The sequence below is a fragment of the Periplaneta americana genome, chromosome 9, assembly GCF_040183065.1.
Source record: "Periplaneta americana isolate PAMFEO1 chromosome 9, P.americana_PAMFEO1_priV1, whole genome shotgun sequence".
Lineage (NCBI taxonomy): Eukaryota > Metazoa > Arthropoda > Insecta > Blattodea > Blattidae > Periplaneta > Periplaneta americana.
In genome coordinates, this window is record NC_091125.1 from 63,320,965 (window position 1) to 63,343,803 (window position 22,839).

At 35.0% G+C, this 22,839-nt stretch overlaps 1 protein-coding gene across 7 annotated transcripts in view; it reads right to left on the reverse strand.

The window, feature by feature from the left end:
* Positions 1 to 22,839, reverse strand: part of lqf (epsin homolog lqf) — a 78,740-nt gene that overhangs the window by 18,417 nt on the left and 37,484 nt on the right. For 5 of the 7 annotated variants that reach the window (XM_069834895.1, XM_069834896.1, XM_069834894.1 and 2 more), the window contains 7 exons: positions 16,622 to 16,660; positions 15,890 to 15,935; positions 15,483 to 15,642; positions 14,581 to 14,752; positions 13,415 to 13,447; positions 4,171 to 4,540; positions 2,500 to 2,670 (listed from right to left, as the gene is read on the reverse strand). In XM_069834895.1, coding sequence (XP_069690996.1) covers positions 2,500 to 2,670; positions 4,171 to 4,540; positions 13,415 to 13,447; positions 14,581 to 14,752; positions 15,483 to 15,642; positions 15,890 to 15,935; positions 16,622 to 16,660 — 991 coding nt within the window. The remainder of the gene's footprint in view (positions 1 to 2,499; positions 2,671 to 4,170; positions 4,541 to 13,414; positions 13,448 to 14,580; positions 14,753 to 15,482; positions 15,643 to 15,889; positions 15,936 to 16,621; positions 16,661 to 22,839) is intronic. The other 2 variants (XM_069834900.1, XM_069834899.1) reach the window with 2 other exon arrangements.

Sequence of the window (22,839 nt, forward strand, 5' to 3'; positions counted from 1 at the left end):
CAAGCTTTTATCACCCAGTCTGCTCTCGAAAAATCTGAAAGTTAGAATTTATAAAACAGTTTTATTACTGCTTGTTCTGAATGGTTATGAAACTTGGACTCTCACTTAGAGAGAGGAACAGAGGTTAAGGGTGTTCGAGAATAAGGTGCTTAGGAAAATATTTGGGGCTAAGAGGGATGAAGTTACAGGAGAATGGAGAAAGTTACACAACGCAGAACTGCATGCATTGTATTCTTCACCTAACATAATTAGGAACATTAAATCCAGAAGTTTGAGATGGGCAGGTCATGTCGCATGTATGAGTGAATCTATAAATGCATATAGAGTGTTAGTCAGAAGACCTGAGGGGAAAAGACCTTTGGGGAGGCCAAGGCATAGATGGAAGGATAATATTAAAATAGATTTGAGGAAGGTGGAATATGATGGTAGGGACTGGATTAATCTTGCTCAAGATAGGAACTGATGAAGGTCTTATGTGAGGGCGGCAATGAACCTCCGGGTTCCTTAAAAGCCATTTGTAAGTACAGTAAGTAAGTGAAGAATAAAGGAGAGAACCTGAGAGTATAGCCACATAACATTCAAACCTGTCATAGTGTGGCAAGTATCAACTTGACTGCTCCACTCATTCTGTGTTATATGTTTATATGTACAAATATGTTCATGCTGTCAGATGACCCAAGTCAGTCAAGAAATGTGAGCAACATCAAGTTTCTGGTGAAACAAAGTCTGAATGGAAACATTCCAGCTCTTGCAAGAACTTATGGTAAAGAGTGAAAGATGACAATCCAGACCAGTCTAACACATCAACGAAAGAACTGAGTGATCTGATTTTAAATTATCGAAGATACAGTTGAAACAGTGGCCGACAGGATAGGTAAAGTGTTGCATGGTTTCTCACAGAAACAGTATTTGAAAAAGTTTATGCAAGTTTATTACGAAATTACTCTCGGAAGAACAAGAACAGTGCTGTTAAGAACAATTTAAACTTTTACAACACAATAATAATGAACTAGAGCTGTTGTAATCACTAATTACTTATGATAAAATCTTAATTTTAATGTATTATCGGAAAATAAAATGCATGACAGTCAATAAAATGGAATTCACTGAAATTGCCAAAGCTAATAAGGTACATGGTGTTTTTTGTGTGTGTGGTATCATAATAACAGTGGGGGTTCTTTATGATCAGTACTACAACGAAGTGAAACTCATAAAAAGTGAAATAAGAAAGAACTAAACTGTGAAGGGACAAGTGGGTTTTGAATCAGGACATTACATCAACACATAATGCTTTGTATGTGAAGCACTTCCTAGTAATTAAAATCATTACTGTACTTCAGCACTCACCTTACTCATCAGATCTGGTCCCTGCTACTTCTACTTATTTCCAAACTTCATATACATGTTAAAAGAAACCACTATGCATCGGTACAAGATGTGAAAGCTAAAATAACAAAGCTCCTGAAGGCAATGATTTACAGTATTTTCTCATCACTGGCAGCATTGTACGCAGTTGTGCATCGACTCAGAAGGGAACTACTTTGAAGGCAACTTTAATTTTGCGAGTAAAATGAGTTAAAGGAGCTATAACTTCTTTCCTCCCCTTATTTTGTACTATATATAGCTTGTACAAGAATTTAAAAGCTATTTCTCTCATAACTGTGAGAAAAATTATGACTTTTGGAAATTTTGTAACTGGAAAGTATAAAATTTATTATCCAATGTCTGCTTTTTTAAAATAAAACTTTAGAAATAATGCATTATTCATACAATGAAACAATCAAGACATTAGAGGAACCCTAAAAAGTTCAGAATAAAAGCTGACAATAATGAGACATTAGAATTACGTTTTATTGTACCAAATTTTACAAAGAATATTTACATTTGCTCTTTCCATATTAATTTAAACTCAATAAATACAAATATGTTCATGTTAATTCTTTTCTTTCTTAATTATCAGGTACACTGAGGAATTTAAGCAAATTTTTATTTGAAAATTCTTAACCTATTCATAAATTAATTGAAAAATGTATACCGGTACGTATCAACAAGAATAATTGTTGGAGAAAATGTATGAGTAATACATACTATATTTTTAATTTATTCAATTTTAATTCTAACAGTCACTTTAATCATTGAACCAATTCAAATTTAATTTTAATCCAGCATTCTACGAAATTAAATATCCACTACAACAATGAGAAATAAAACCAGCATTAAAATCTGGCTGGGATCACAAAGAAAAAATAAGAACAATTCGACTAAACTGTCTGCTGAATACTTTTGCTAAAATACGCATGACAGTCTCGTCTTCACAATGCTGTGTTGTCTGATCAGATTGCAGCACAAGGTGTTTTGCTACAGATAAACCAAGATGTTTATGGATCATGATTTCAAAATATACCCTGTCCTTATTATGCTGAATCCATTAAACTGGATTCACCAAAACGCTATGCTTGGATCTAGTTATTAACTGAATATGACATTTATTGTTCTCACCTGGTGAAGGAGTGACTGATGGAGGTTTACTAACAGTTACAAGGTTGTCGAGGTTAACAAGAGCAGAGTTCTCGCCCAAGAAACTATGAGGCGTCTTCTTTTGTTGTTGTTTGCTTTCCAATGAATCTTCTAGGACACTCAAGTCAAATGGATCAGGCGACATTGTTCCACCTGTAATTATAAAATTACATCATCTTCATGGTTTTACCTGTTGCAGGTTCTTTTATCTTCAAGAAACTAAGGATAGAACTCTTAAAAATTATCTTTGTAGTCGTCCTTTATTTTTTCTTGGAATGTATTTGTGTATTCTATGTGGACCAGTCAATACTCTTGTGGATTATTGTTACTAACAAAACTGATGACATAGTTAAGGGTCCTGCAAATTCACTTCCAAAATAATCTCCCACAGCTACGTGAAATTCTGTCAATGTTGGTACAATTACTGGTAACAATTCTGAAAACTGGAGTGCTCTATGGATTAGTGAGCAGGATTTGTGCTCTCAGGCTGACCTCGGATGTGGGTTCAAATCCCTTTTGCACTAATCACCTGCTTCAGTTATTTCGAAGTTTTGAGAAGTGAATTTCATGACAAATCCTTGGACACTCCATTCTACTGACACTAAGTAACCACGCAATTGATACAGCATCGTTAAATAACCAATGAAAGGAACACAACAGTGTGGAGCATCAGGTTCTTTATCATAAGCTTATAATATTTTCATAGCTTTGGTTACTGTTTGGACAAAATGTATTTCTTCAACATTATAGACTTACATAGTAACTACCACTGTTAAACAATTTGCATATATGCTAATATTATTCACGCAATCACATTCTAAAGTGTCTGTCATCAATGAAGAGAAAGTAGGAAGCATTACTTGTATAAGTAAAGTATTTTGGGTACAGTGACAAATGGTCGTCAGTCTATGAAATACTGAGTCTGCGAAATTATTGGCTTTGTCAATATGAGAGAATCTGTTCATTCCCATTCCATCATAATGTGAAAAGGAGTTTCGTTTGATATTCAGGACTTTAAAAATATTATGGTGGCTCACCAGCCAGGCAAAAATTTCACTAGTCAGCACAAAAACAGATGCACAATTAAGGGGAAACATCCAGCTTACTTGGTCCAAAAAAATGAACCTCCCCCCTCCTCCAAAATCTGAAGTATACAATTTCCCCTTTTTGTCTGTGAGTGAAAGAATTTTCTAAATACTCTGGATTAGTTTCAGAGTTATGGCCAGAAATATGTATCAGGAGATTCTAGACAGCAGTCTGCTGCTCGTTCTCTGAAACTTAATCAAACCATTTCCTTCATAATTAAAAAATTATTAAAGATATTTAAATGAAATTTTGCATGATTATTGTATATGTGATGACCTATAATGTGAATTAATACCGTTATCCTGTTGTCCTATTATTAATAGGATATATATGAGTAGCTTAATATCAAAGACGGACATCTGTCGTCTCCATAGTTTTGATCTAGAGGCAATTTTTAATAAATAGTGTTCTTTGTAATATTTAATACAATTTATTTTATAAATGTAAAGTTAGAGTTTGCAAAAGTAGTTTTTTTTTTTTTACCATGTCCGGAACTTATGTTGGACACAGAGGAAAGGCACACAATATACGCAGATTTATTAATAACCCAGTATTTAAAATACTAACCATTATTGTTGATTGAGTTAACATTGTTGACCTGAGAATTATTCACTGCTGGTCGTTCTCTGTTGGTTATGATGTCAAATTCATCCAGATCACCTCCATTGGGGCTTGAAAGACCGCCTCTAGGACTACCGGTGCCAGGACTGGAGTGGTCAGTGTTAGTACTAGGTGACCAGGGATCGTTCGCAGGTACTGTTGGTCGGCTAGGTGGTTGTGGTGACACTGCACGCCAGGGGTCCACCGGTGCTGCTGGTTTATGGATGGGTTCTGTTGCAGAAGAAGGTACAGGAGTCCATGGATCTACTACTGGTGTGGGGGATGCTACTGTTGAGGCACTGGGCATCGAACTTGCTGGACTGCTCCATGGATCATTCTACCACACAAAAATTCAATATAATCCATGAGTTAGGTCTCTTCAATACACAGATATGTGAAAGAAACAAGCTTCATGATGATCACCTAGACATGCATGTTAAAACTCACTCACGCATGTAGACAAATGCAGGTATACACGTTCATCACATGAAGCTTATTTCCTTTTTGAAAATAAATCAAACTAAAAATTACGCTATTAAGAATTATATTTAAAAATAACTTTCACAAAAAATGAGATGAAATCACTCAGAAAATATAGATGTTATATGAAATATTTCAAGGAATGGATTCGAAACACCTCAAAATCTGTGCTTCAGTGGCTGACCATGATAATATCTTTGAAAAATATTGGAGTGCAAGAGGTCAAATGACTTTACTGTCAAACGCCTGGCATTAGAAAACAACAACAACAACAATTTGATGAAATATAAATAAACTGAATACACCTTTTTATTGTAGTAGTAATATATACATTACTATGTTTTTCTGTTAAATGCTGGGTAACATTTAAAATACTTAAAATTTAAAAATGTCTATACAGAGTAACTGAATGACAACTGGCAAGGAGATGACACAAAAGTACATTAACATAATGGTGTACAGTGAAACCTGTTCGAGACGGAAGTGACATGGTCCTAATTTTTTTTCCGTTGTGGACAGGTTTCCGTATTATTCAAGTGTTACATTAAAATGGAATATTTTATGTTTTGTATACATGAAAAACAAAATGGCATGTCGCAAACTGCAAGTAGTACAAAATGTTACATTTAACACTACTCACATTAAATCAGCCTTCTGTCGCTTATTCCGTTGGTGAATCATCTTGATGAAAATAGTATCGTAACTCACTCATTAGTCATTAAACGCTACTAAAATTTACTAATCTCATTCAATTTAATATCCAAAACTATACTATAATACTGTATTGTATATGACTGTACATTATTAATTAATTGGACTAGGAGCCATCCGTTAGAAGCTTTGAATTCCGCTTTATGTAATTTCTTTCCCAGTACAATGGCTTGCTTTGCAAAATAGATTTAGAAATTGACATGTTCTTTGAAAGGTCATGAAGAACTCACTCCCACAATAGTTCATTTATTTCCACATAAACAGTTGTTTTCTGGTTCCTTTTATGTCACCAATATTGGCCGCAAGCCACTCACTCATTATGATCTTTATCTTTGAAGTGTCACACCTGAGTTTTCTACAACTGGACTTCAACATTAGTTCACATACACTTCATTTCTAATTTTCCTTTAACTCGATAACTTTTACTTCATCACTTTATGTTAATGCTACATTTTACGCAACTTTTTTTTTACCAGGAAAGTACTACACCTGTGCTCTGTCTAGCTACAACAGTGTACGGGTGTGAAGCATTGAAAATCTTTGAAGGGACTCGTCTGCCTAGTCACCAGAGTAATAAAATTTATGACTGACAGGCCAACACATCCTCGTAACCTCTAAAATTTTGCAAAGAAAACTTGTTTTTATCTTAGTGACCTATATATTTCGTATATTCCTTGAAATTACACACTGTTTCAAAATATAGCGTGCCCAAAATATTATTTCCGTCTTGAATAGTAGCAGGCAGTTTCCGTTTCCGTTTTATTCAGGAAAAATTGCACATAATACATACAAATTTCGCTGGGACCAATAAATTTTTCCCGAAATAGACAGAATTCCGGATTATTCAGGTTCTGATTTGAACAGGTTTCATTGTATTTGATACTGTTTCACAAATAAAGCAGGTCAAACATTTCATTTGAATTTACAATATTGGTATCATCGCTAATGGCTTCATTAACAGATGCCAGGCATTAAACAACAACAACATATTGGTATTATTGGAACAAATGCTCAAAATGTTCTGCTCTTAAACATAAGCATTCCTGGCCCTGTTCTCTAGTAGCACAACTTCCAACAGTTCATTCTGTTCTCTGATATCTGTTGCAGCTCTATCGATTCGTTGTAGTAGAACATCTCTGTTAGTAACTTCTGTAGTGTACACCCCTCCTTTGATACAGCCTCATAAAAAAAATTCAGTGCTGTTAAAGACAGCGGACTAGGCCATCCAAGCTGCAGGAGCACCTCTCCCAATCCAATCTTGAAGGAAAGGGAGATAATGGCCACCTTATATTCTGTCTCACATCATGTTTGGACTAGTTAAAGTGCCGCCAATAATTCCTGTCCAAACACAGATAGTAATTGGTGCTAGATAAGAAGAATCGTGTAGCATGAGGATTCTGTCCATACATAAAAATTATGCAAGTTAATAACATCTCGTGTGAATCCTGCTAGTTCATAACATTTGGTTTAGTAAGTCTGGGTTATCAGCCTTGTGTAAGAGCCATCGACAGTACTTCTGACAGCATCCATAGTCTTTTGGTTGGATCTCTTGATTATGTGGTTGTAGTATACCCGTTTCTCCCAACCTTCAGTCTAGCATTAAACACACATCGTCCAGGATGTCATCAATGTGGAAACCATGACATAATATTCTCTCTCAGTATGTGCACCGTTTACTATCACAGAACTCGTAAACATATTGCATGCCACAATATTCTGCATTACTAAACATCCACTCTCTTGAGCCCCTGTGTTGAAACTGAACTGAAATCTATATACAGCTAGAATGGTCTCCATATCAACATATGGAAGTGGATACCTAATAAACTGGTAGCCTTTTGAAATATTCTAGCAGGATGAATGTGCAAACCAATTAGAAGACGAAAAAATATGTGATGCAAATCAACAACCAATTATCAGCCATAAACTCTGACATAACTCTGTCTACAACAGGACGAAATTTAGAAGTGTCAACTTCAGCGTGCAACTTCAACTATTCAAACTGTAGTGAATTTCATATGAAATTCTCGATCTGTTGTATCTGTGAAATGGTAAGAAATTAACTGTACTTTTGTGAAGTGCTTTGTGTGTAGTGTGGAATTATATGGATCTGAAACATGGACATTACGATGAAGTGAAGAGAAGTGACTAGAAGCATTTGAAATATAGATATGGAGAAGAATGGAACATGTGAAATGACAGAGAGAATAAGAAATGAAGTTGTGTTGAAAAGAGTGGGTGAAGAGAGAATGATGCTGAAACTGATGAGGAAGAGAAAAAGAAATTGGCTGGGTCACTGGCTGAGAAGAAACTGTCTACTGTAGGAATGGTGAATGGGATTAGAGTTAGGTGATAGATGACATTAAGATATATGGATCATATGTGGAGACAAAGAGAAAGGCAGAAAATAGGAAAGATTGGAGAATGTTGAGTTTGCAGTGATAACATCCTCAAACACCTCCTCACCAATTAATCTTAGCTTTTGAATCACTCTGTATATGAGGACTATAGGACAAAAATGGAGAACATTTTTCAATACAGCAAAATTTCTGTAAACATATTATTTATGAAAACATAAGGCTTTTGTAGGAAAGTTGTAATATTTTAGAGAACAAACATCAAGAATACCTTATAATTTATTTAGCAACATTGAATTGCCTCATTTCTCCTTAGATTCCCAGTTTTCTATTGGACAGCAATTCTCTGAATGATTTAACTAAGTGACTATGCACGTTATTCAATGTCTGTTATAGTATATTCTATGCATTTTGCAACAACGTGACACACGTAATGCATTTGTAGGAAGAAGCTGACTTTCCTTGTAGTCCGTATATATTCTCTCTTTTCCTGAATTATTGTAAACTTCTTTATTCATACAATAGTATTTAATTATACTTAAGAAATAAACATTATCACACTTATATAATGTAAAATAAAAGATCAAACTAACATAGATCTGAGAAATACAATAATATTAATTTGTCTACGTAGAAAGACATACAAAATGCAAATAATGATAATGCTACTAGCCACTCATACAGGAAATCAATTAATGTGCAAATATGACACTTACAAAGATGTAAATTACACTTACAGCATGTAAATTCTGCACTACTTTCTATGGCTTTTACTTATAATATACATACTTGTAAGCAACAAATCATAGCTGTACCAAGAAATGTCTTCATTCAGACTGAGAAAGTTGCAAGAAGTGGGATATTGAAAGCTCAATACAAGTAATTCATCACAATTTCAACAATACAAACAGGGTAAGTTCTGTCACAATCAAGAGAGGTTACTCATAAGGTTATTTATTGGGAGCTTTAAATACAGGGTTGTTTCTGATCTCTGATAACGAATTTGAATGACATCATGTACGTCTGGAGTCACACGACAGCTGAACTGAGGCGCGAGGTAACAGACCAGTAGTGAGTGACCTCATAGAGTGCACAGCAACTCACAGCAGAAATTCCCAAGAATATCGAGCCTTTTAGGGAGGGGTACATAACAACCCTTTCCAATGCCAAGTATAGTTAACTGAAAATAAAAGAAGCCTGCAATAAACGAGATTTCGTTATTTCCTTCTGTGTACTTAATAAGATTGGTAAAGCTCGAATGAAATTAATTTGTATCATCTCATAGGGTGTGGCGACTTGTGACAGGGGATGGATTTGCTTGCTTTTTCCACTCTGGAATTAATCCCATCCGAGCTTTGCCAGTCTTATTAGGTACACACAAGATGCCTTTCTTGGAAATAACGAAACCACGTTTTTTGCAGGTTCCTATGATTTTCACATACCTGTACTTGGCATCGGAAAGGGTTGTTATGTACCCCTTCCAAAAAGGCTCGATTTTCTTGGGCATTGCTACTGTGATAAACCGTGCACTCTGATTATGAAATCACTCACTACTGGTCTGTCACCTCTCGCCGCAATTCAGCTGTTGGTGTGATTCCTGACGCACATGACGTCATTCAAATCCATTATCAGAGATCGGAAACAACCCTGTATTCTGCAGTGTGATGATAACATGCAAATGTGAGGAAGCAGTTACTGATGAGTAGCAAGCTGCACAGCATATTATTGGTTTATTATTACTTAAACCATATTATATTACACTTTTCTTCATTCTCCATCAGGAATGATGTTGAAAGTATCCGACTTCCTTTCATGAACAAACCAAGCTCCAAATGAACAGATTTCAGTAGCTTTTACAATTAAAATGAAGTAACATTCATGTGTCTGTTTTGTTTCAGTTCTTCCAACGTGTGGAGATTGTTTGTACTCACTTTATTTTCAAGCTTTCTCCATACTGTACGTAAGTCGCAAGAATTAAGATCTGGCAATCTTGGGAGGTCATATATGGGGACTTATCTAGCTTAAAAATCTTCAATGAACTGTGTAGTATGTACTGTAGTATCATCTTATAGGAAGTAGCCTTGTAATTTTTATACTTCAATGAGTTGTTAAAAAAATGAATTCAAAATGTAATTAACACATACCTCAAAAGATTAAAAAAATGCATTTTATTCATGAAGCATTTGCACACACCGCACATCTATAATTTTTAAAATTGTAAATGAACCTGTTTCACTCACTTTCTTTACTAATTTTAATTTTGTTGAAAGTATAGGGAAGAGCTGCATCAGAATATTTTCATTTAAATTTCGTGCTGTATCACACAATTTATTTTTTAATATACAAATCCTATCTTCCTATGTCTATTTCACTGTACTAGCAAAAGAAAACAATATGACTGATCACAATTACCGTAGATATATGAACTTTACTACTCTCAGCAGTGAACGTAATTTATGAGTTTGTGGTTGCTTGAAAGTTGCACTATTTGTTTACTCTTATCAGATATGGTTAGCAATGGAATAACCTGAGAGAAGATACATAAATGACCACCAACATAAATCTAGCAATGTCATTTCATGAGATTTTGTCAGTCACTGTATTATTTGTGTAAGTGAACATTAAGGCATGTAGCACTGCTTCCTTAACTGGTAGGGTCTGATTTTCTTTAACTTCAAATTTCCCATAATGAAGGCTCATGTAAAAGAGCAACTGTTGAATTTCAATCCAGTTTTGACATTATTATTATTATTATTATTATTATTATTATTACACTACTACTACTAAAGCCAGGCATCGTTCAAAACATAGCGCTTCCGTTATCAAGTCGCGCATGATGTCACTGTTCTACATGACTTAATCCTCACTCCAATCTGATTGGTAGGAGCATTTGGTTTCTGCGCTCTCCGAAATGTATGTTGCCGGGCTATACCACCACTACTTTGACCTGGATTTTTGAGGGCTTTGGCCCACTATGCACTCTATAATATATGTGTTGATTTTTCAAGTCCAGCAAATGAATCTGATGTTGATAGGTAAGCCATCCTGCCTCAGCTCTGACAGAGACAGGTCCCATTCTCAAACGAGTACCTGATAAGCCACTGGACACAGAACTCAAAGCACTTCCTATATCAGCATCAGAGCTCAAGACTTCACCCCAGCTTATTTTTAATTACTGCAGATGAGCAGATGATATGTGAAGGTGAAGTGTTGGTAGAATGAAATGAAAATGGGAGTACCCCGAGAAAACCCTATACAATGTCTTCTTGGTCCATTATAAATTCCATCACGACCTGGCCAAGAATCGAATCTGAACTGCCTGGTTGGAAGACAGCATGCTAGTGCTTAAGCCAAAGACGCAGTTATCACCACTATCATTATTAACTTGTGTGAGAAAGTCACTCCTGTCTTTTAGCATTAGACAGTCAACAGTCACTCATAGGCTACCTTCTTCTGCTATTAAGCATATTGTTCCTAGCCTGTCATTTATATCAATAGCTTAGATTAGAACTTCATTTTGTGCTTAGTAACTTGGAGATAAATACTGTGCGAAAGTGTTGTGTTCCCTCTTACATAGCTTCATTATATTCCGTTTTTGAATGTTTTGATTATGTCTAACAGTCACTAGTTTGTTGTAAAGTAGTTATTTGTACTGTTATTTTGTTGTCAATGTTACTGTTGTTTTGTACTTTTACAAATTTAGATTTATTTATATTTAATTTATTTTTGAGATCATATCTAAAAACCACAGTCTTAGTACACGTTGATAGCTAAACAAAGGTAGAATATCAGTTACCTGTTCCGATTTTCTTCAGAATTCGCGAGGAAGCAGACATATAAATCACTGCCATTCCAATGTAAAACACTCTCCATGCACTTACTATTATAGCAATATAGACACTTTCAAGTTTTTCAAGTTGGTACTGTTTGTGCTGTGCAATATAATTGAGGAGCTTGCTGGAAAAACGAACTCAGTTCACTCATGCTGTTTTTCTATCAATCATTTAAAACAATTTTACACTGTGTGCAGCATGCTTCACCAAAATTTTGTTAACATAGCTATAAAACTGAGGAAGTGGAACACCTCAAAATCTGTGCTTCATTGGCTGGTCATGATAATATCTTTGAAAAATATTGGAGTGCAAGAGGTCAAATGACTTTATTGTCAAACGTCTGGCATTAGAAAACAACATCTTAATTAAACTAATAAGTTATAAACAGCTGATTACACCATTCCTGTCCTCCCTGACTGTTAGAACAGGTTGAAGTGTGTTTGTAGATCTATTTACAATTTTAAAGTAAACAAGTATTTACAATCAAGTCCCATGTGGTGGCTGAGTGATGATTAGACCTACAATCTGTTACGCAGACGGTCTGGGTTCGAGTCCCGGTAAGGAGTGGGCTCTTTCATTGAAAAATCCATAGTGACATTTTTGGCGGACACGGTCACTTTAGAGTCCTTCTTGGAGTTCTCTCGTTTCCCCATATTAGACATCTGCATCATTTTGTGAACATTTATCCATTTCGTCATCATTCCATAGCATTCCCCAAATGCCAGTTGGCAATGCACAGAGGGGGCTGGCCTAGGAACAAGGAGGTTGCCTGCTCGAAACCTGGGTATGCAGTGAACCTTAGTGTAGTCAGCCAGTATGGGTTTGGGAATGCACTTAGCTTGAGGGTTAGCACAATAGATCGTAACAGGTCGTAGTGCTGGTTCATAGTGCCTCCTCTCTAAAATTCCATTCCATTCAATCTACAATCAAACTTCAGATTTAATTAATGGATATGGAATAATAAAACAATGGGGAAGCTCATTACAGAAAAGGTTTGAGAAGAAACCTAAGACAAAAGGAGCCAGGTTTTTTTATTCAGAAATATTGCAGAATTCAGTACACACAACATGGGAGTCTTTTGGCAGCAGAACTTACAATGGATCAATGGAATGAAATTTCCTAATAACTTTGCTGACTCATTGCCACTGATGTCAAAAAATAAAATGAAATCAACAAAAACTGAAGGATATAAGTTCATATATATTCATATATATGAATTCTTGTCAAGTGAAGAAACAAAATGATTTAAACTGCAGCTTCACGAAGAAGAATCTTCAGATGGTGTTTATGACATTTCTGATATCGAACTTGTCTTTGCTGAGGCTGAAGACACAAGTGAATGATTCGAAAGTACTGGACATTAATTTATGTTAAAGAAAATGTTTCTTAAAATCATCAAGATGAAAAAAAGTATGTTTATATATCATTTTGTAATAATCACACGTGGTTCACATTTCTCATCAGTAAATGGACTGATGGAAAAACGACTTGAGCTGTGTCCCTAAAATGTCTTTATTGTGATAATATCGTAATTTCTTATAAAAACAAACTTTTATCAACAAAAAAAATTGTCTCCATTTCTTTGACCGGCTGTTTTCTCAAAACAAGGTCTTTTAACTGAGGTCATTTTCCCAGCAAGCTCCTCAATTGCGGCACATGAGGCTCTGGCTTGGAATCTACCAAGAAAATATTACTGAAGTATTACATGAATATCATACTGTTATAATATGTTAACTTACAGTATAAAAATAATTACTTACAGGTAAATCAAATTAATTAGCATATTAGTACACAAACCACCAATTCCTTTAAAGTAGTCATTTTCCTTACCACATCCCACTTAGAGTAAAAGATGTCCAATGTCTGGTGAAGTGAAGAATAATGAAACGAAAAGTAAAAAGAAAGGAAATAAACATAAGCATTGCAATGTAAATCGTCAAAATTTCTCTTTGTACAATTAGTAATTAACATTCACTTATGTGAAATGAAGAGTTTGTGAAAACAGAACTTGATGCATTATTATCACTGTCAAGTACCTCAGTGCAGACAAAAGTGCACCACAGACAACTGCCCACAGCTTTATCTATTAAACTATTAATTTTACATGGATTTGTGAGGATGTTGGAGATGTAAGTTCAAAACCCGATAATTCAGAGTGGAATTTTTGGTGGACAAAGATGTTTGGGAAAGTTTGTGCAGAGTACTTTTGCTTCCTATAGTACCAGTTCACCGCTTTTCAATACTCCATTATTATCCTTGTTACATTGTAAAGCCATCTCAACTTGGTATATCACAAGCAATGTCTAGGAGAGCACAGCAATTTGCAACTTTGGCAAACTGTTCCCTAAAAGGGTTATTTAGATCAAAATGATTTATGAAGCGCTCGCTACTCACCCTACTAGGAGAAAGAGGATATTTCAACATTTCTTATAGTAATAAGAGTTGATTTGATTCATTTTAATTTATGACGCATTTCTGCAAAATATATATTACATTTTGTAATTTTCTAAATTATATTCCTTGTCCATGTTATTTTACTAAGAAATAGGTATTAATGTTGAGACATTTACTGCTTATCCCTTTATAGAATTATAAAGATAAAATATTGTAGAAGCCCATCACTAGGCTGCAAATGAAAAGTGACTATGCTTTTAGAATATACAATTCTGCAGCAGTGAACTCGCAAATCGTACTTTAAAGATATAAGAGCAATAAAATTTAAAACCAGTATTAACATTAGTGGGTACAACAAATAAATACAATGACTTTTGAAAAATGTTCACTTCATCAGTATAAAGATGCACCCCTGTTGGAGAAGTCAAGAAACTTCTGCAAGGGAGAAATAAAGAGAAAGCATGAAAAAATGAAGGAAAGACTAAAAAAAAAAAAAAAAGTATGAAAAAGAACACTGGTCCCAAGAGGAACATTTTCTCTTTCCTCATTTCTCACAGCTCTACAAAAACATAATCTATGTTTGAGTGCCAAGAAAAACTTACCCGAGGTCTAGTAGGTGGTGATTGTGGCACAGGTTGTGGGAAACCCCAAGGATCCAGTGCTACAGCAGAAGCAGGCTGTGAGGCGGAGTTCCCTAAATTTACATCTAACAAGTCCAACATATGACTCTGCTTGTCTGCATTGGATTTTGGTTGGGGAACTTGTTGATGACGACTGTAAATGAAACAAGATATTGTTTTTTATTCACTAAAAGCAAAGTATACATAGGCTAATATTTTCTACCAGAATCAACTGTCAACTTGTTACAGTAAAATTCGAACATCACCATGATTATGGTCATGACCAATATGACACCCATCATTATCACTGTCCTCACTAGGGCCTGAAGTTTCAGGTTTCGATCAATTCTTTCTTTCTTATTATAACAATTATGTTTAGAGAGAAAATAATATGATGATACGATACGCTGGCTTCTTGTTTTCATTATCTGTTCTCTTATTCTCAACTTTCAGACATCATAACGTCTCTATATTAGACATTTACACAAAATCAACAGTGCATGTCATGGAGTGCTTTGTTGATTGCTGAGGAATTGTCCGCAATGATTTGTCAACAACACTGTATGCATGTTGTCAGATTGCAATAAATAAAATATAACTTCTGTAATGTGATTCAATGTCTGTGTTTCTTCTATATTCCATTTTTGCGATTTTTCGTATTCTCCATCTTAGTTTAAACAACAGATAGATAAAAAATAACAAAATATGCAAGCTGAAATATGCATTAACCCCTTAAATATGCATACATATGCACTATAAAATCTTGACATTTGTTTACAAATAGCTTCAAATGCATTTATGCAATGGTAGCATATGATTTCCAACTAAGGAATAAAATAATTATGTAAATATGCTAAAATCCGCCCCTACTAATCACTACTTACTTGAACTCTTCTTCACTCTGTGAAAGAGCTAACTGAAGCCTCACATCATCACTGCGACGTCTCTGCTCCTCTTGCTCTGCCTCCTCTCGAGACATGGCAAGTGCCAGCTGAAGTTGTAGCTCCTCTTCTCCTACAGTTTGTGGGCGAGCTGTTTCTAATTCTGGGAGAGAGAAAAAAATAAAAACATGAATAAAACGAACTGTAAGGAATATGTTAATGAAGTATATTAAATGAAATGCAAAACAACTAACAATTTTAGTTAATTCAATGAATTAACAATTATATATAAGTTTTATAATCAGAAGAAGAGAGCTACAAGGATTACTTATTTAAAGAATTCAAGAAAACTTCTGCTTAAATCATCAAATGATAAACGACTTCTAGTAAAAATTCGGTTCAGTGCTTACCTCTGGATGTTGGTTCCATCTCACAAGACGACCAGCTGCCTTGCAACTGAAAAAGAGGAAGAAAATGATCAAACAGCAGACGAAACTAGTATCATGCAACGGCTAATATCTAATGAAGCAGCTAGGATTATAAGCAAGAACACTCTACAGAGCAAATAAATAAGCAGATAGTATTAGGGACAAGATGTTATGATAAATTTCATAATGCGTACCGTACTACATACTTAATCATGAAGTACTCTGTAGGTAAAGAACTTCCAGATGTTAGTGCTCTAACTACATACATTTGCTTAGAATAAATTATTTGCGAGTTTAAATTATTTACTTTAAAAGCACATTATTATAGATTCGAAAGTAAAAACTTTTCATTTGTGTTATAAAATTAAATGCTGTTCCAGGAAACAAAGCAAAATAAGACAGCAAGTACTTATATATGATGAACTGTTGTTATACAATATACTCTACAAACACGCAAATCAATTTTATATACTATATTCTCTCGCCACATTAACTGCCAATTATCAAATTATCATACATTAGTAATTAAATTTTCTCAAGTGTATGACTTGCATACAAATTGTACAATTAAGTCAAGCATAACATCCAGTCCCAATGCATGAATAACCAACACCATTGTGAACAGTTTCTTTTAGCAGAAAAGTTTTTCATTTATTTACATCAGTAAAGATGATATCCAGTTAAAGAACAGAGAAACCAAAGTGAAACACTCACACCAGCAGGGAAACTTGGACTCGAAGGGGAGATTGTGTCCTGCACAGAAACAACAAAACACACCAATCAATGTTAGCTACCAACAAACAAAACAACAACCAATAAGGTCGAAGGTGAAAAGGTAAGCAATACATAAAGTCGAACTTCGTTATAGACAGTCAAATGAAAATTTTATAGCACAAAATATCTTTCAGTCTACCTCTAAAGGCTTGATTTTCAATTGAGGAGTAATGAAACTATGGTGAAACCTAAGTAGAATTTTTGAGTTAAGTGTAAAATCGTACACATACTTTCCTACTATACAAAAACTATTAAACAGTCATTTTATGAAAATTCGCGTGACAAAAATTGTGTTGTTAGATGTGACATATGCAAATAAGTAATCAAGAAAAAAAAAAAAGAGACTGAGAGAGAGAAACGTTTATTTTGGAATCAGAATAATAAATCTGGCTGAGAACTTGGTTCACAAGGTAACAAATTTGTCATTTCATTGTAATGACAATACTTGTTTTCCAGAAGGAACTAGCTGAAGTTAAACTTGTTGGCAAAGAGTTGCCTTAAAAGAAAGTACTTCGGTACATCACAATGATTAAAAGCAAAGGGATAACGTTCAAGTATTATGTCTGTGTGCATTTAAATCTTACTCTGAGCATTTCTGTAAGAGGTAAGGTAATTATAAAATTTATAATGCACATCATTTCTAGATCAACTAGTCCATATCAACAGAGATGTCAAATTCTGTCAAATAATTTGTGCTGAACTATGTAATCCCTAAGGTGGTGGTTTTCTGAAGAAATTCTGGAATTGAGAAATAGTTCTGAATGTAGCAGTCTATAATCGGGACCAAGAACTCAAAACATAGAACACTATATAATTGGCACCATTTCCTATGCAAGAAATTATCTAAAGAAAAATTATTACAGTTGATTTGAGTAAATAAGCCATTTCACACATTTTCAACCTAATAGTTTAAAATGAACTACTGTAACATATCAAATAAAAATTTCACTCTTTTTATAACCACTTTACAAATAAATAACTGAACAGAAAATACTATACGAAATCCATTGAAAAGTTTTGGAGCTAGGCAAGTCACAATCATAAATGATAATTTATAAAAGTATCGAAAATAATTTTGTATGCTACCACAATAATTCCAAAAATTCTACTTTATACACTATATTTTGTGAATATCAAAATTTATCAAGTGAATTAAATCTGAATACCTGGAAAGTGAATATATTTCGATTTATATATACGTAATATAGTGTGCTGTATGAGCGTAAATTTAAGACAGGGAGGCACTAGAGTGCAAATACGAAACAAATAAAAAACACTGAAATCTTACACAGGAACATTTAGATTTTAGAAGAAAAGATTGACATTTTGAAACAAGTATGAAATGTCATAATTCTGGTTGAAAATTGACATATTCCTTTCTTAACCCTATAGGTAATAATGTACGAGGTGCATCCATGAAGTAACTTTCCCACTAGTTCCACAGCTAGCAAACCAAATGTTGCGTGAAGCAACTGCGTGTACATGATAGAGTAATGTCCTGGCATAGCGCATGCACTAACGGAACTTCCTGAGTGCTCTCAGTAGCTTCGTTGTATTGGTTGAAGATGGACGTTCCTATTCCAGCTCCCACCACATATGAAGTGCAGTCAGTGATAAAGTTTTTGAATGCACAGAGCACAGCACCGATTGAAATTGATCTTCAGCTGTGCCTGGTCTATGGGCAAGCAGATGGTGCATTGCTGCTGTAGACAATTTTCAGTAGGACCTAAAATGTGCATGACGAGGAGCACAGTGGGAGGCCAACCATCATCACAAACGACCTTGTGGAGCAACGCACCATCTGCTTGCTCATGATGTTAGGCCCATAGACCTGGCACAGCTGACGATCAATTTCAATCGGCGCTATGCCCTGTGCATTCAAAAACTTCATCACTGACTGCACTTCACAAGTGGCGGGAGCTGGAACAGGAACGTCCATTTTCAACCAATGCAATGAAGCTACTGAGAGCACTCAGGATGTTCTGCTAGCGCATGCACCATGCCAGGACATTACTTTATCACGTACACGCAGGTGCTTCGTGCATCATGATTTTCTAGGTATGGGACAAGTGGGAAAGTTAATTTATGGACGTGCCTCGTAAATACGCAAATACTCCGCACATATTTTTTCCAGAATTTAGTGAAGAAAAACTGGGATGCGCGCATTATTTTAAATAAGGTTGGTACCACTTTGTCTCAAACACTGGATCCTGTTATACTATAGCACTGTCCGGCCTCACACCTCAGTCTGTGTGGCATAGAGTTGAGCTACACGATTCTTTTTCAGAAGTTGATTCCAACGATTCAATCATACATTACGAATCTATTCTAATGATTTGGTCACGATTCTTCCCAGTCTGTGATTCTAACTATTCTTTTGAATCGTCAACAAATGACTCACAGGACTCTTCCCTTTGCAAATCACTGGTAGAACAAAAACGTTCTAAATTTCTTGCATTTTTTAGATGGCATGAGAGGTGAGACACTGGATGATCTCTTTCTGATTGGGTGGAACCATTCATCATGACTCCATTTGTGTACAAAATTATCCAAGACAGTGTTTCCTAATTTGCTATTGCAGGTAGTGTCTCGGATGCTTCCACAACAGCATGTGAAGATTGTGACGCATTTCTTAAAACAATGGAAATTTTATTTAGTTTTGGAGTACATCATTATGTATTAATTTCTTGTAAATGTAACACAAATTACAGCCAATTTCCTTTTTCTTCTTTCTCTCTTCTAAAATTAGGGTGCGCAGATTATTAGATGGCAAGGAGTATTCGCATATATACAGTATATTTATTTCTTACTTGGTTATTTAATGATGCTTTATCAAATGTGAGGTTATCTAGCATTGGTGGAATTGATGACAGCCAGATGAAATTTTGGCAAGATGGGACCAAAGCTTCACTATGAATTATTGATGTTTGCTTTATAGTTGGAGAAAACCTGGAAAAGGGGTGAGGACTCAACCAGATACTTAGCCCTAGTGGGATTTGAACACACGCAAGAGTCCAGTCTCCTCTATAATAATGCCAGTTCCTTAATCCTGAGCTATGTTGGTGACGTAATTGTATGTTTAGATTGCTTACAGACGTAAGTAAGAGAAATAAACACAATTTGTGAAGATTTTGAAATACAGGAAAACTTACATCACAGCAAAATATTACAAATTATATAGATGAGATGGTTGCATCATTGAGTAACAAGAGAGAAAAACACCCAGACAATAACCTACTTATACTTAAGAATATAAACAGGCTGATTAACAATCAATGCACATTGATGGATCCTTGATCTCAGGGAACAAGGTCCCAGTGCAGGTGTTACGTACTGTCTCTTCTCACTTTATAGATTTCCTTGGATATGGAACAACAAGTTTTGATGGAGAAATCATTGCAATAAGTGAAAGTCTCAGGAATCTTCTATACCACATCAATAAATTTAAGAATGCAGTTACATTGTCAGACTCTAAAGCAGCTATTCTATCAATAGTCTCGAGACACACACCTTCATCTCAAACAGCAGTAATAACTAAAATGCGCTCTCAATTAATAACACTCAATAAAAGAATTGTATTCAAGTGGATACCATCCCATTGTGGAATCCTGGGAAATGAGAATGCGGATGCTTTAGCAAAGAAGGGTAGCACTGCTACTTACAGACCTGTTACTAAATCTACGTATTACTCTGTGAAAAGATTTATTAAATTTACATATTTAGACTTCAATAAACAAAATTTGATAACACAATCTCAAGGGAAAAAATGGAACTCTCTGCGTCATAATCCACAGTTAATTCCCAATTTACCACGAAAATAGTCTGTAGCTACATTTAGATTGGCAGCAGGTCATGACTGTTTGACCAAACACCTGCATAGAAATGGAATATATCAGTCCCCTAACTGTCCATTGTGCAACTCAAACTAAGAAATGGATTCGGAACACCTCAAAATCTGTGCTTCAATGGCTGACCATGATATCTTTGAAAAAATTGGAGTGTAAAAGGTCAAATGACTGTCATTAGAAAACAACAACAATCAATGCGGATGAAAGTGAGGCTAGGATTATAATGCTAAAGACATACTGTACATGTACAACATACATGAAAATTTCTGAACTAATGTACAGACAGGTTTCATTTATGTATCTATTCTTTTTTTTTAAATAAAAATAATATATATAGAATTCTTAAATAAGGAAAATTTCTTTCATTTTATTATTACTAACCAAGAAAATCATGAGACTTGCAAATACAAATAGCTTAGTTAAGCCTTTCTAACCTTAAAAAAAAAAACCTTTCTAAATAAAATAATGAGCATTAGTTGCTCAGTTGTGGACTATACTACTTCCTTATAATGCATAGTACTACATATTTTAATTATCAGGTGCGAACTTCAGAGTGATTATAAAATGTACTCATGAGATTTCAGTCTTTCAATTGTGATTGGATTACGAAGATTGTGGGTTTTGTAACTACAGTCCAGCAGTCGCTTTGGGCATGTTCTACTACAGAGTGGCACACAAACAGTTGACAACCAATGTAAATGTCAACTGTTCATGCGCCACTCTGTATGTCACGTTGCAAGAAACAATACAGGGTGCTTCAAAATAATACCGACAACTCTTGGTATTTTGTACAGGACACTAAAATGATCATTTTTTAAGAGAGGACCCATGTCCGAAATAAATAGTTTGGGCAGGGCATCAAAGTATGACAACTCTTCGGATATGGTGATAGGTGTGCATTCCACATTTTGTCAAGAAACGTCCACCAAAGTCGACAATTCGAACCCCTTTTGTAATTTCATGCACGATGTGATTCTCTTGTTGGGTTGGTGGAGGTTTCTTGACAAAATGTGGAATGCACATCCATCACCATATCCAAAGCATTGTCATATTTTGACGTCCCATAGCTTCCAAACCATGTATTTTCAGACATGGCCCCTTCTTGAAAAATGATCACTTTGCTGTCCTGTACAACATTACTAAGAGTTGTCGGTGATATTTTGAATCACCCTATATATATCTGCAAGTTACAAAGTTTTAATCACTATTAAGTTAGTTCTGGGGAATTACAGTGTGTAAGAACATTGCACATTCAAGAGTAACAAAAGAGAAATACATGACAGACACAAAATATGAACAGCAAAGTATTTTCACACTAGATACACGTTTCATACACAATAACAGTTAGTAGGCGGTTTAAGGTGTTTACAATTTTGTTGCAAATTATAACATAAGCTCATTAAAAACTACCAAATTTTAATATTATTGGTAACTTGCTTTATTACAGTTCCTTTCTGTCGTTACCTACCTGCAGAAACTTTTCCATGAGGTCACCTGTGATAATAAGACATCTGTCCCATCTGTGGATGAGTCTGTTTATTCCTGTCAAATAAAAATTCTTGTCCTATGTACTCAGTCATGTTCCAATCTCATCTTTAACTGAATAATCTATTGCAAAGTGATACACTGTAACGGTCACTTTTAATATGGTGGTAGGTTGGATTACAATGCTGAGCACTCAAGAACTACATCATTAGCTCTTCTCAGCTAGTCTCAATGTAAATGAAACCCAGTTTCAATTTGTCCACTATATATCTGTACAATGACGAATATCATTACACTCAGAAGGCTCAAGATCTCTAAAATTCTGAATCAATATGTTTCTACTTTTCTTGTCAAAAGTCTTACACAGTTATACTCTCTTTTCAGCTGAAGGTTGAAGTAGATGTAAATAAATGCACGTGACATAGCGATTCCTCACTGGTTGTTAGATGCACAAAGTCTCCAAACTCAAACTTGTCATCTTCCTCACACTAAAAAAAGTTCCTTCTACAATAACAACAATAACAATACTAATAATAATATACATGCATAATATGGAATATGGGTTAAATTATACCCCAAATCACATATATAATAGATTGATCAGCCTTTATAGACTTTGACGGCAACAACTTTTATCAATTTCACTATGCTGCCATCTAGCTACTGCACAAGAAATCACGTTATAACTCTCATTTGAATTGCATGGAGCAACTGTACTTTCCTCTAGCGGTCGTTCTCAATCAATGGTGGCGATCCTGGTGGTTGTACTCTTCCACATGTTACCAATTTTAACATGGGGATGACCAATCTGTTATATATGTGATC